Genomic DNA, 15,726 nt, shown 5'->3' on the forward strand with positions numbered 1-15,726 from the left:
GGGTGGCAGGAGAATGTGTGTGTGTGTTTGCAAAGCCCTTGGCAAGCTGTGCAGCTCTAAACTCTGCAGCAACTCTCTATGCATCAGCTTGCAAGAGGTGTGTTGGGGGCAGTGTTGGGACAGGCTGAGGGAGGGTCTGCCGCCAGGAGTGTGGATATTCCAGTCTTTCCACTGCATGGATTCTTCCATTCAAGGATTTAAATAAGCCCTTTTAAGTGCGCAAACTTTCAGAAAGCACACCCAGCTATGCGACATGCCACTTAAAAAGACACAGACATACATGGCCATTATTTGAATATTTCCTTTGTGGGGGAAAAGGCATGGAACCACCTGGTTTGCCGAAGCTTACTGGCTTATGTGCTTGCCAGCTGAAAGATTGCCATTTGGTGCCTTGGAGCCACGCCGCATTTAGTCTTCTGTAGCCACACAGCCAACCCCCATGTTGCCCCACCCCATGGCTACTTGGAATTCTGGGAGGGCAGAGGAGCAATGATGCTGGACATGAGAACATAAGAAGATGTGCCAGTCCAATGGCCCATTTAGTCCAGCATCCAGGCCAGCAGGCCAAACATGACCCACCAGGGATAAAATTTGGCCCACAAAGCTGTTTCCCCCCAAATTATGCCATCAGGGGTGTGGCAGATAGGGTTGTGGCTGCCAGTGCCACAGTGGGGCTGGCAGCAGGGTCAGGGAGGGGTCAGGGGTCAAATCTGCCACAGTGACCTTGGTAGCATGTTAGGTAAGGGTGCTGAGAGTTGCTAACAGACCCCTATTCCCCTTAGGTAAAGGTAAAGGGTAAAGGGACCCCTGACCATTAGGTCCAGTCGTGACCAACTCTGGGGTTGCGGCGCTCATCTCGCTTTACTGGCCGAGGGAGCTGGCGTACAGCTTCCAGGTCATGTGGCCAGCATGACTAAGCCACTTCTGGCGAACCAGAGCAGCGCACGGAAACGCCGTTTACCTTCCTGCTGTTGTGGTACCTATTTATCTACTTGCACTTTGTGCTTTTGAACTACTAGGTTGGCAGGAGCAGGGACCAAGCAATGGGTGCTCACCCCGTCGCAGGGATTCAAACTGCCGACCTTCTGATCAGCAAGTCTTAGGCTCTGTGGTTTAACCCACAGCACCACCCACGTCTCCCTATTCCCCTTACAGAGCCACAATTCTCAGAGTAGTTTAACTGTTGATTTGCTATTCCCACTGAACTCTGGGAATTCTGGCTTGGTGAGTGGAATAGGAGTAGCCTTAACAACTCTCAGTACTCTTATCAAACTACATTTCCCATGAAGCTTTGGGAGAAGCATTTACAGTGGTATGATACTGATTCATAGCGTAGATGGCGCCTGAGCGTGTTTTGCTCAGCATAAAGAAGTTCTAAAAATATGGTGTATCTAGATTTCCAGAGTATTTGAACAGAGGAAACATTATAGTCTCTGTGACCTTGCATGAACTGCCACCAAATTTGAGAGTGCTCTGATACTATCAGGTCCAGTGACAGATTATTGATTAGGTAATCCAAACTCCAGACACCAGGTTTTGTTTTCCAATGAATTATTTTTTTGGCAATAGATATGAAAGAGGCATCCCTTCCAGGAAATATCTGGTTTCAATTTCCTGACCATAGAGTCTTTTAATTGCTAACCGAGTGCTCTCTGGAGTGTTGAAAGAGCTCAATGAAAGAAAGAAAAAATGCACATATGAAATAATATCCTCACTGTTAATTTTTTTTCTGGTGGATTCAGATGACCCTTTTCTCTTCTCACTGGGTGATAATTTCTGAAGTCAACGCATAAAAGGATCCCTGTATGGATTCTGCAATAGTCATTTCTGAAAGTTACAGGGGTGGAATTCGGGGTGGGGTGGGTTTGCAGCATCTCCAAAGAATAGTGGTCACAGAATTTATTTATTACATTGATATTCTGCCCTTCATCCAAGGAGCTCTTCTCACCTGTGTCGAAAGAATTCTATTGGCCATGGGATAGCTCAGTCGGTAGAGCATGAGACTCTTAATCTCAAGGTCGTGGATTCGAGCCCTATGTTGGGCAAAACGTTTGGTTGGAGTATATGACCCTTGTGTTCCCTTCCAACAATGCTATGATTCATAGCTGTCAGCGTTTTCCCTTTTTTTTCAAGGGAATAGTATTTCTCGCAAGAAAAGGGAAAAGTTGACAGCTATGCTATGATTCCACCAGTTTGTTTCTGAGTCTGCTTGGAAATTCTGTTTCCTCTTTGGGGTGCAAGAGATCAGTAGTCACTGTAACCTCAGTTATTTTTACGTTCGTTTGTTTTTTTTACCCAAAAGAACAATGCCGTGTCTTGTTAATAAAGAGTTCAATATGAAAAGGGAAGAAATAAAGGCCCATAGAAAATATTTTTTACCTACCTGCTGGTCCCTCCCCCCCATGTAATTATAGCCTCAACATTATAGACTGTTGTATTCCTATTTGTAACTTGATTCTATTGAGGAAAAAGAGCTATATATACACATGCAGCAGGACATCAATAATGGAAACAAATCCATTGAAGAGAAAGTGCGACTGACCTGAATGGACAACCTCCAGAGTTAAAGGAAATTTGGCAACCAGTAAGAAAGAATCAGCATCCATAAGGGCTGAGAGATGGGGGGGAAGGCCCTGCCCTATACAAACTTTAGCTTAGGAAAGAAAGTCGCTGCCTTGATGGGTTACATATACCCCACCCCCCACAGACCCATGGTATTTTTTTTTTTCTAACCTCTGTAGTGCACTGCCAGCTTGAAGATGGTGATTATCCACTTAAATTACACTAACCTGTCAAAGTAAGTAGAAAAGGGGGGAAGTTTGAGATGTGTTGAACCGCAGCATTGGTAAACCACTGAAAGAGATTTCAGAAACATTCTTGGAGAACCAACTTTCTAAATTTTAATAAGGAATATTTCACAGATAACAACACCACTTTTCAGAGATGCATGGATGAAGGAGGAGATGCAGTACAAAGAATCGTGGGGATCCAGAGCAAGTTTCTATCATTTGTAGAACCTGAGATATGAGGCAAAATATACAAGCACTATTTGTCTCATTTTTCTGGTGAGAAACTAGCCTGTTCCCCCCCATCCCCCAGTGTTTTACTTATCTGCCAGTCCACCCCTTCCTTCTGGGGAAAAAATCCTACAGCCACCTATGCAAAGAAGTTAGTATTGCAATGACCAGCATTGTGGGGTTTTTTTTGGGGAGGTGAGACCTCATGTAAAATCATGCAAATTTCCATTTAATTCTACTGGATCTGACTTTTATCCAGGTATGAGTGTGTGTTTCTGTCTATGTCTTGGAGAGATGACCCAGGCAACAAAGTATATTATAACATACATAATAGAACTGACAAACCTAGACAGCATCTTAAAAAGCAGAGACATCACCTTGCCAACAAAGGTCCGGATAGTTAAAGCTATGGTTTTCCCAGTAGTGATGTATGGAAGTGAGAGCTGGACCATAAAGGAGGCTGATCGCCTAAGAATTTATGCTTTTGAATTATGGTGCTGGAGGAGACTCTTGAGAGTCCCATGAACTGCAAGAAGACCAAACCTATCCATTCTTAAGGAAATCAGCCCTGAGTGCTCACTGGAAGGACAGATCATGAAGCTGAGGCTCCAATACTCCAATACCTCATGAGAAGAGAAGACTCCCTGGAAAAGACCCTGATGTTGTGAAAGTATGAGGGCGCAAGAAGAAGGGGACAACAGAGGACAAGATGGTTGGACAGTGTTCTCGAAGCTACCAGCATGAGTCTGACCAAACTGCGGGAGGCAGTGGAAGACAGGAGTGCCTGGCGTGTTCTGGTCCATGGGGTCACGAAGAGTCAGACACAACTAAACAACAACAATAGAATTGCAACTTCCTATATACTAACAGCCAGCTCATTCTGCAGGTGCCAATCCTTATATCACCAAAATGGTTCTTCCCCCATCCCAAACAAGAGGGAGATATCAGCTGACTTGGAGAGGGGAATCCCAAAGCTTCGCAGCAACACACGCGCGTGCGCGCGCACCCCCCCCCCCAAGTACCATCTAAAGAGGCAGGGACCCAGCAACAAATCTGAGCATGCTCAGTGGGCACTGAGGGCTAAGTGTCTGATGGAGGGAGGGGATGGAATGGAGTTTCCTTGAAGAGGGCATTGCTGGCTGGCTCAGACACTGAACAAGACATTGCAGCATTTTGCTGAAAGTCCCACTTGTTCACTGGATTTGCAGTGCAATCTTACCCAGGTATATACTACAGAAACTCAAAAGATTGCCCTTATTGAGTTACTTAACCGAAAGGGAAGCATGTAGCCTGAAAACATCTTGAATGACTAAAGAAGGCACCCAGGTTAATCAAGCCACAGGTTTAAAAATGTTGTTTTGCATTACTTTTAAAATGCAAGTATTTAAAGCACCATTGGACACAATGGGATGTGCTTGGCAGAGCAGTATACAGCAGCAGACTCCGCCCCTTGACCTATATGCATATTCATGGAGCTCTTATATGTTTGAAACTTCAAGTCAGCCATTGGGTTTTGGCATCATTGGGCTGATGCTCACATCCCAGTAGGGGGACCAATACCAATCCATGGGGTCTCCTGGCCCTGCTCTTCACCCTCCTGGCTTGTTTGTGCAGGTCCTCTTTAGGCGAGCAGTGAGAGGAGCACAGAGAAGGAGCAAAAACATCCACATTCCTTGTCCTCTCCTGGTATCCAGCAACTGAAGCCAGAAGCGAGGGAAGCAAGGAAGGCTTCCTTTCCCAGGGAACTATCCACTGGGAGCATCTTGATCAAGGGAACCCACACTATGGGGCTATTTGATTTTTCATGTGATCAAATGAATGACTGGACTCTCTTCTATGGAATGACAGCCCTGATAGGAAATGCTCTTTGAACAATAAAACAAGCTTACTGTGAATCATAGAACCATAGCATTGCAGTGTAAAGTCTGATGTTTCAATGGCAAGGTCAACCGTATTCAGCACCCGACATCAAACGAGAGAAAATTACAAAATGCCACTAACAGGCTAGGCAAAGTTGTGAAATCTAGTTCCCATGCAAATTGGGCCAGGTCCAACGGGCACGTAAGCTCTGGGGCATATTTACTGCTCACCAGGAACTAGATCATATGACATGAAAGTACATCCTGGAATTACTGAATAGGTATTGTGGAAGGTGGGGTGGGCAGAACACTACCGGCACTGGGTCTGTATATATAGCAGAGCAACATAGCCTTCCCTTGACACACCAAGCAAATGCACACATGCTGTTTCCTTGTGTGTTAAGAAGAATGTTCTGTGCAGCTGAAGTGTTCTACCAGGTAGCCTTTGCATATAAGGAAATGCCATGTCTGCAGTACCCTTTATAAGGGCTGGAGGGAGGGAGGGGGGACTAAGAACAACACGGACTATTGTTCATCACAGAGATCTAGTTCTCCCTGGAAAGGGGTGTGTGTGAAAGCCTATAGGGACATGGCCTTAGGGCAGCATAACCAAACCTGTTCCGTATTACCAGTGTAGTTTTACAGACTGCATTCCTCCAGTGAGACGAAAAGAAATTTCACTGTAGTTATTTAAACCATTTTGCTGATAATCCTATGCACACTTACAGGTAAACATACGTAGAACTGGCGTGTTGATAGTATAGCCTAACCCTCTTTTAGAGGATAGTTGTCTAGGAAGTCGTTTTAATGGTGCACAGATGGTTCTGCATTTTTATTTTTCCTGCTCAGAAACGGCACTTTATTTTCATTATTTAAAATCTGCTACAAGTCCTAGGAACTATGTTTTTTTCTCCCTGCACTCTGGGAGATCAGAGTTCTGCTGAATTCACGGAGACAGCTGTGCAATAAATAGCACTGGGGATTGCAGTTTGCAGGAGAGAAAACACACCCTTCTGCCCAAAGGGAATAGATATGTGTAAAATAAAATGTCATTGTACTTATGTGTGGCCTCAAGGGTGTGCAGGGGTGGAAAATGTATGTTATCTCAGATCACCTGTTCCTAATCCAAACAAGAAAATAACCAAATCAAAGCATCTCCCCCCGCCCCACAAGACAAACGTTCACCAGGTGACTTCCTACTATTTAAGGCTGCCTACAAAATATCTCACCCTGTCTGTATATTTCAATGTGTGGCTTCAATGCATTAAAATTGCCCCTTGTGTTACTTACAAAGTGTTACAGCAGGAGCAGTATGACAGTTATAATGCCGCAAAATTGCATTTAATCACGCACTTCCCCTCAACGTGAGATGAACTAGGTTCCCTTCAAAGTATTTCCTAGCTTAGTGGTGCTACAGTGGAGAACCTATTTCTAACAACAGCAACAACAATAATACCAGCAAGTGCTTAATAAGATCTATTTCATAAAAATGTTTTCCACCAGCTCTCACCACATCTAACCTGCTCACCACCTTCCATCACAGCTAACACCATCATGCAAGCTTCTCTGGTATGGAATTGTTTTCAAATAGTTAGACCAGTACTTCAGAAATGTGGGTCACAATGCAGTCCTAGCTAGGTCTACTCAGAAGTAAAGATTCACTGAATTCCATGAGGCTGGCTCTCGGGTTAGTAGGGTTAGGATTGCAGCCTCAAGCCCTTCCTCTCCTCATTTTTATTACCTTGTAATTTCTGGTTGTATTCACTCCTGTCGGACTGACTCCTCCTCAAAGTCCCAGAGCTGCTGTGGTCTCCAGAAATATGACTCTCCACCACCGTATCTGTCTTCCTCCTCTCCAGCATGTACAGCCTGTGCCTTATGAAGGTCAAGTTTTTTTTCCTGGCCCCCACACTTTCTTTCCCAAGTGGCTCTTTGGTGTCCATTTCCAGACCAGAGCAGGAAAAGAAAGGAGATGGAAAAGGAGAAGGAAAAGAAAGAAACCTGATTGAGCAGAAAAGCTAAGCTGGTTCTCCCTTGCAGGAGGTGTGTTTGCCTGCTTGTTGCTTGGTGAATGGAGCAGCTTCTCCAATGGATCAGCTGTCTTGCTCAAAGTTCCACTTCTTACCTGGCTCACCTGACTGCCACCTCTGCAGCCTAGCAGGGCTCCACCCCTATGAGGTCATCCTTTAGTTACACTGACTGGGGAACCAGACACCTGTTACCTGAGAGACTTGCAGCACAGGGCATGGCATAGCAGCAGGGACTGATCAGCTGGCAAGGCCCTTTCGGGAGCATGCAGGCTCACTTGCATATCTTTCCCTCATTTTTACACCTCTTTCTTTTTAACATGTAAGGCACCTTTTTATCTATGTGAAAACAAACAAATGCATGGTTTTAATTCTGCTTCTCCACCCTCAGCATATCCTGTCCTTTAGGTGAAGTAGGTGGAGACTTTGCATATCTTTACACTTGACAGGCAGTGGACACCTGAGTCATTGTCATGCAAGGCAAGGTGAGAACATCTCTATTCTCATGCTTCAGGGCATGATTAACTAACCCAGATAGAGGTCAATGTTTTTTTATAGCTCAACCCAATGCTCAGTTGCAAGGCCTTTTTATGATTACAAGGTTGCATTTATTTATTTTATGGTTGGAACAAAATTATACATATATTCCCTTCACTCAATTGAAACATATTGTATTCTGATAATCAGCAACTGTAACATTTAAGTTCTGTGCACTGCAAGGAGCAAAATAAGTTTTTGTTTTTTTTAAAATGCTTTTTAAAAACCAAAACTTGACCTTCCTCCAAATCGCTGAGAGTAGCATACAAGGCTACCCTGCCTATTATCTTCAGAATTACTGTTTATTTTTTTTAAAAAAAATAAAAATAAAACCTGCCTTTCTGTTTATACAGATAGTAGATTGGAGTGCAATCTATCTGTCTATATATATATATATTTTTAAAAAAACACACACAATACAATTCTAAATAAACAACAGAGGACAACAGTGGCAGAGCAGGTCAAAGAGTAAAATCCTTAAATTGCCCGGGTGGATAAACTTAAGTCTTGACACGGTTCCAAAATAGTGACAAGGCTGGCACCAGTTGCACAGCTAAAGGGAGGGCGTTCTGCAGATGGTGCACCACCACAGAGAGGCTCCTCTCCAAGCATCACCACAAAAGGCAAGTGTCCCTAGGATGGGATGCAGGGAAGAGCCATCTATGAGGATCTTAAGGCACAAGAACCCAGTGAGATAAGATTCAGGTAGGTAGCCGTGTTGGTCTGATGCAGTCGAAATAAATAAACAAAATTTAAAAATTGTCCAGTAGCACCTTAGAGACCAACTAAGTTTGTTCTGGGTATAAGCTTCCGTGTGCATGCACACTTCTTCAGATACCTGTGAGGTAGGTGAGGTTGAGAGATAGCAACTGGTGGCCCAAAACCTACCAGTGAGCTAGCTTAGTGGAATCTGAACTCTTGATATGCTAACACACCTGGACAGTTCTGGAGTCTTGGGTGCAGAATAAGGTGAATAATGTGGCAGGGAAGGGAAATGTGGGTGGGGGAGAAATGTGGGAGTTTTGCCACCCTGACACAACAAAAGCTGTTGCTTCAGCTGCTGCTTGAAGTACTTCTTCTTCAGTACCCATTTCCTCCTTGAATGAATGGCCTTAGGGAAAAGGACCTCAGGGAGGAGCAAATATGGCCTGTGTAGTATCATAGAAACACAGTCTACTCAGTCAGTTTGTAACAGGAACATGCTTTATTATCTCATTGCAGGCAGAGCTTTCTTGCGGATCTCTCTGGCTCACATAACAAGCCTCTACGGAAGCACCACAGGGACAAACTAGGTCTGGCAATAACAGACAGAGAGCAAGTGGAAGTTGCTCTTTTAATAACATTGCCCATATGCAAAGTGCCTAAAGCACGAATATTCCTGCCCAGAATATTAAATCTTTCATTTGCAGAGAGAATGAGCGTTTGGGTGGATGCAAATGGAGAATTTACTGGTAGGATGCTAAAAATAATCCGATCAATGATAGTAAAATGGCCGTTACTGTTTAGCTAATCAGGTTTCAGATGGAAGATGCATACTAAGATACACTGAAATATGTAGCAACTAGTTTCAACAAAAAGCACTTCTATGTACAAGGAAGAGCATAAACCATTTATTTCCCTGCGCACAATGGAAGCACACACTGTCCTCATGTTAGCTATAGACTTGCCAATGTTAATGTTCATATGAATTTCCTTTTTATAAGATAGCTTTTTCTTAAGTGGGGAAACAGGTGCTGGTCTCCGAGCGGAAAACATTGGTGCTGTGTTCCCAGGCAACATCATTACAAGTGTATCAGTAGTTATTGTTCTATGCTCACTGCTAATCCTTGTCCGCATCTCCAGTGGTGAATGTGCCTTTATCATGCCTCTGATAGCTGCTAGGTAAACCAAATGTTCCTTTTCCTTTGCAGCCAACTCCTTCTCATTGGTATAGGGCATTTCTTTGTAATCTAGGGAAAATAACATCTGGGTCATTATTAACAATGATTGCAATTTTGCAAACCGAGGCTCAGTTCTGATGCAAATATGACTTAAAAAAAATACAACAGCAGAGGCATAAACTTGGAAGAGCTTCAAGGTCATCTTGCCCAATTCCCTGCAAGTGCAGGAAATCCACTGATAACCTTATCCTTCATAGGTGTTCATCTAGCTGCTGCTCAAAGAGCTCTAACGAGACAGTACATTTCACTGTTAAAGAACCATTGGAAGACTTCAGTGGGCTCTCAGAATGGTGTTTCTGATGGGCCCCAATATGAAGGGGCAGTGCAACAGTTGACCTTGGCTTCCAATCAAAAGTGGAACCATCAACTACACTGAACCTGGCCCAACTGCACTGGTGCCAATTAATTTCTGGTCCCAATTCAAATTGCTGGTTTCGACCTACAAAGCTTTAAATGGCTCAGGACTGCAATACCTGAAGGACCACCTCTCTCCATATGCAACCATCATCTGAGGCTCCTCTTCGTATGCCACAAGAGGTCCAACGGACCTTTTCTGCAGTGGCTCCCCATTTCTGGAATTCTCTCCCCGAGGAGTCTCTCTTGGTGTCTTTATTATAACATATTTTTAGATGTCAGATGAAAATGTTTCTCTTTAATGAGTCCTTTGGCTGATTAACATTCTGATTAACAATCTACAATGAGCTCAAAAAAATATTTAAATATACCTTTCCCAAAAGACCTGAAGCCTTTTTGCTGGGAATGATGGGTAAAGAAATCAAAAAAGAAGACAGGACAATATTTCTTTATGCCACCACGGCAGCAAGAATTATGTGGGCACAATACTGGAAAGTGGAAACCATTCCCAGCATAAATGATTGGCAGATTAAAATGGTAAACTATGCTGAACTTAATAGACTAACAGGCAGAATACGAGATCAAGATGAACAGAAATTCCAGAAAAATTGGAGTAAATATTGGAATTATATTGGAACAAATTCATAAAGTGAACTGGCGGGGTTAGAACAATTCTTTCAGCGAGTGAATTTAAGACTTAAAGATTAAAAATCAAGTACGTAACAGAGGAAAATATTTGATACTTACCAAAAGGGTGGAAGGGAGTCTAGGGCTCGGTTGAGCCCAAAACATTGTGGGTTTTTTGTTTTGTTTTGTTTTTTCCTTTTTTTCCTTTTTTTCCTTTCTTTTTTTCCTTTTTGACGATTTCATTTTACTTTATTCTTTTTTATATATAGTTGGGAGAAAGGAAATGTTAGCCTATGTACCCATATTGTTATGACCTTTTGTGTATTTTTCCTTTTGATGTATATCTGTTTATGCAAAACTTTAATAAAAATGTATTAAAAAAAAACATTCTATGTGGGGGGGGTTTGTGGAGGGGGTTGTTTTTGTTTTTATTATGTAATTTGTGTTTCCATTTTGCATGTTGTGAACTGCCCAGTGAACTTCAGATGAAGGGTGGTATAATAAAACTGAAATAAAACTATCCATGGGTACAAAGGCTATCCTGGGGGAGAAAGTGGGGAGTGGTGGCGCCTCCACATTAGGAGAGGGCTATTGAACTCATGTTCCTATTTGTGAGCTTCTCAGAGGCATTGGGTACATCTGCTGTGAGAAACAGGCTCTTGCATGACAAAGCCCCGGGCCCCATAGTTCCCTTATACAGTCATACCTCGAGTTACAGGTGCTTCGGGTGCGCATTTTCGGGTTGTGCACCACACTGAACCTGGAAGCATTAGAACAGGTTATTTCCGGGTTTCAGCGCTTTGCACATGAGTGCCGAATTGCAACCCGCAGACAGGCTACGGGTTGCCAACGTGCCTCCCGCACGGATCACATTCACAACCCGAGCGTCCACTGTATAATAAACACACAAGGACACGGATAGTGAGTGGTTTGGCTTAGGCATTGGAGGAAACCAGACTATATCCTGGCTCTTGCACTCTTAAATCTCTTAAGGGTCAACCACCGGTACGGGGAGCACCCCCAGGGTCCCCAATGGGGTTGTGGCATGGCCCTAGCCCACGCGCAGGCTTTGGACAGAATCCACACCCCTAGACCCCTTTAACGGGATACCCTTATCGAGGCGGGGCAGACAGAGGCAACAACCTCCCCTCCCATAACAAAGGCTTACCCAATGCCTAACCTCACAAAGTTATGACGATTGTTACAAGGTAGGCAAAAACCAAATGGCTGGTGCCAATTTGCCATGTGGGAAAACTTCCTATGTGGCCCCATCAATATGGCGGCCGACATATGTCCATAGCAAGGTCATGTCATACCAAAGCTTAAAAAGAGGGCGGGTGGGCTGGGAGATCTGGTGAGGAGGCAAAAGGAGGCAGCCCCCCAGCTTCACCGCAGTTTAAACATCTTGTGGCCATGCCCCCTGGCTGCACAGATTGGTTGGCCAGCAGCGTGACACAGCTGAGAGTCTCGGTGACATGGGCAGCATCCCTTTGCCCCCAATCCGAGTCACTGGGGGTCCCGGATGCCAGTCTGCAACACCACTCCCCCCTCCCAGGGAAGGGGAGCAGACTTCTCATGTTCTTATCGCCAGAGTCTCAGGAGGAAAATCTCTCCCAGCCAGGCTACTTGAGATCCTCTGATGAGAGATGCAAGAGATTGAATCTGGAATCCTAACACATAAAAAGGCTGTGCTCTCTGCCCACCATCACTGTGAAATGAGCCCTTTTTGTGTCGCGCAATTTAATTACATGGCCATTCAGGCTTTTACAAGAAGAACGAAGTCAATGCGAACGGAAGACCATTGTCAATGGAAGTAATCTACGGGTAAAAAAGTAAACATTTCAACTGCTTTTTTTCCAAACTTTTAGAGCTCTGCAGAAAGCACACATTCGAGATAGCATTTATCAGTGAACACTTTCTAATGAGCCTTTGGCTGCAGGAAAGCTCCCATGGAAGAAATCACAGAGGTGGAAATGAGTTATTAAAAAAAAAACAACCACCACCAAACCTATACATGGCTGTGTTTCAGAGGACTTTGAACACTGCACCTATGAACTTTTATGTAATTTCTCCTCAGTTAACAGTGGCAAGATAAGAACAGACCCATGATGAATGCAACAACAAGAAATGTAGGTAGTCAAAGGAATAAATATGGCACCTATTGGCTGTTTATTAATGATAAATCAAAGCTCCATTGTTAAGACAAGAGTAGTTTCTCATAGTGGGTAGCGAGTTAGCAGCCTCTGTTTCTGTGCTTGCCATGCCTATTTAGAGAACATTGGATATTTATTTATTTAATTGATTGACGGATGGATTGATATTCCACCCTTCATCATAAGATCCCAGGGTGGTTCATAGAATAAAATACAAGATAAAAACAAGTAAATAAGTGAAACAAAACAAGACAAACACTTCCCTTCTCAGTAAGGTTTAAAAGGATGTAGACTCTTAATCAGCCCAAGGCCTGGTTGAAGAGGAACATTTTTGCCTGGTGCCTAAAATATACTTAATGATGGCACCAGGCTCAACTCACTGGGGAGAGCATTCCACAAACAGGGAGCCACTGCAGAGAAGGCCTGTTCTTGTGTTGCCACCCTCTGGACCTCACATCTGCTCAATATGTACAGACAGAGATTACGCCAAACCACAGGCTCAGTAAATGCACTGGGAATTTAACTTGCAGTGTGGCATTCAAGATTCCAGCTGCTCCTATCCATTCATCTTCACCACCCCATCACCCATCCCTACCCAGAGTCAATCAGCATTTCATGGTCACTGAGCATGCTCAGTCCTCCCTGGCCATCTTTGGGAGGCCCACTTCCTCTTTAGCCCCCCCTCCCCCATCTTCTACAAACCCTGGGATTCCTTCAAACCAGCTAACATCTCCCTCTAGTTTATGGGTTTGGGCTACATGAGTCTTGGCACATTGTTGACCAAAAAACACAGGTAAAGAAAGGGCATGAAAATCAGTAACTCTTTGGCTTTAGTGTGGTTTGTATCATTTAACACATTGGCCTTGATCTGATGCTATGGCATGTTGCGTAAAGAAAGAGCAAGGAATTTAAAATGCAAATCTACTAGGGAGCCTGATCTCTCGAAGCCACTGCGATTGCATTTTATGGCTGAAAGGTTTATGCAAAACGTTGGTTTAACAAAGTTATATTCCCTTTAATGATCTTTATAAGACTTTGCAGAGGAGATAATCCAAATGAGGATCCACAATAGCAGGGAAAAGGAAGGCACATTCTTCTTGCTTCAGGAAAAAAAACCCCAAGGAGTCTTAAGTTTATACATATACAAAAAGCAAGTGTATTGCGTATATACACAGGTGAGCGTATTTCCAAAATAAGCAGTCAGAAAAGGAAAGGGACAGATATCTATGTTTTGAGGAGCCAAATGACCGCAATAAATTAATGGGGCATTTCATCAGCAGAGCTTGCGGACACACATTTTTGAAATTTGATTTAATGCTGGAGGGAGGGGAGTGGTGGTCACAGAAAAGCCAAGTCAGTAACCAGGAAATATCATACACGCAACTTTATGTTTCAGAAATACTGTGTAACTGCACCTGGAAGAATATGCACATGCAATCTTCTGGGCTAGGAAAGGGCTTCTGTGTGAATTAAATGGCACTTTTTGTTTTTAAACCATGGACACGGGTGGCGCTATGGGTTAAACCATAGAGCCTAGGACTTGCCGATCAGAAGGTTGGTGGTTCGAATCCCCGTGATGGGGTGAGCTCCCGTTGCTCGATCCTTGCTGCTGCCAACCTAGCACTTTGAAAGCACGTCAAAGTACAAGTAGATAAATAGATACTGCTCTGGCGGGAAGGTAAACGGTGTTTCCGTGCGCTGCTCTGGTTCGCCAGAAGCGGCTTAGTCATGCTGGCCACATGACCCGGAAGCTGTACGCCGGCTCCCTCGGCCAATAAAGCGAGATGAGCGCCACAACCCGAGTTGGCCACGACTGGACCTAACGTTCAGGGGTCCCTTTACCTTTAATGGCCAGCCACAAAATAAAAACATCCAGACTTAAATCCTAGCATGCAACCTGAAAGCTCACACTTTCAGTCTGTGTAGGGAATTGATGGATTGAGCTTGATGGATTAAACCAGTGGCCCACCTGGTCTAGTATCCTGTTCTCATAGGAGTCAACCAGATGCCTATGGGAAGTCCAAAAACTGGACCTGACAGCAACAATTCTCTCTGCACCTTTGCTTCCCAGCAACTTTTTGCTTCATTGCTTCATTTGTTATAGGGTCTATGTTTGCATTTAAAATGCTGTGCGGATTATTTTCTCTGCAAACAGGCCTCTCTCTCACACACATATTAGAGCAGATATATAGGCCAAAGCGAGGAGTCACTGTACTTTTACAAGCTTTTTTGGAAGATGTGAATCCTGATTTGAGGTCAATGGGCTAGATTTGAACTGGCACAACCAGTTCTCTTTTAGCCTTCTGGCTACTCTCCCTTGGCTTTTAAGTTAACAGGATTAAATATTTGTGAATATAAGCTAATTAACATGCACAAATAGACAAAAGGAATTTCCTCCTCTTCCCCTGGAAAGACATTAAACCCATTTGTAATCGGCACAATTGCATGCTTTCTGTCAAATATTATGCTGTCCATTTTCAGCTGCCCCTCTGCACACTGATCTATGTGTTTAGCCTGCAGTAATTAGGAGGTGGCAACATTTTTCTCTGAAAAGCTTCATTTGCAATTTCTGCAGATCAAGGCTGCTATTAAAGAGACAACCAGAGAAGCCAGTTGGAAAGCTGCCATTTCTATTGAGTTCAGAACCAGACTTAATTTCCTGCAACTATTGTGGCTTATACCATTGTTGTAAGTTGATGGTGCATTTGTGGCATCCCACAGCTCATTTCAGGATCTGACCATAGATGTTGACATGTTTTAATTTTTCTTTTAAAACTTGCTAACCTTTTAATTATCTTTAAATGTTGTTTCTAACTGTTTTTGTTAACAACTGTAATATTTCTTATAAACTGCCTAGAGGTTTTACCAGTGCTTTTTTAATTTTTTAAAAAAGGTTTAGGGGTACTCTCATTTTGGCTCAATAAAATCACTATTTTATAGTTCAAATCGGGAAAAATAAATACAGTAAATGGACAAAATTACGAAGATTCACAAAATGTTTAGGGGTATGCGTACCCCTGCGTCTCCCCAGAAAAAAACCCACTGGGTTTTACTACAGTCAAGCAGTGAATACATTTTGTTAAATGAAAAATAAGTTAAGTACCAGAAAAATCTTAGAAAACCAAAGTAAATCCTATTGACCTTGTGTTATCCCACCTTTCCATAGTGATGAAAATAGCTTATGTTGTAATTAAAAACAAAACTATACAGCA

At 43.4% G+C, this 15,726-nt stretch overlaps 1 protein-coding gene across 2 annotated transcripts in view; it reads right to left on the bottom strand.

Moving 5' to 3' along the window:
* ARHGEF38 (Rho guanine nucleotide exchange factor 38) overlaps window positions 1-6,992 on the bottom strand; it is a 56,962-nt gene extending 49,970 nt beyond the window's left edge. The window contains exon 1 of one of the 2 annotated variants that reach the window (XM_081876806.1): window positions 6,618-6,992. In XM_081876806.1, the coding sequence (XP_081732932.1) occupies window positions 6,618-6,819 (202 nt within the window). In that variant the 5' untranslated portion in view covers window positions 6,820-6,992. The remainder of the gene's footprint in view (window positions 1-6,617) is intronic. The other variant, XM_081876807.1, reaches the window with a different exon arrangement.
* Between the last annotated feature and the right edge of the window lie 8,734 nt (window positions 6,993-15,726).

The sequence above is a fragment of the Podarcis erhardii genome (genome assembly GCF_964252035.2).
Source record: "Podarcis erhardii genome assembly, chromosome: 9".
In the NCBI taxonomy this organism is placed as follows: Eukaryota; Metazoa; Chordata; class Lepidosauria; order Squamata; family Lacertidae; genus Podarcis; species Podarcis erhardii.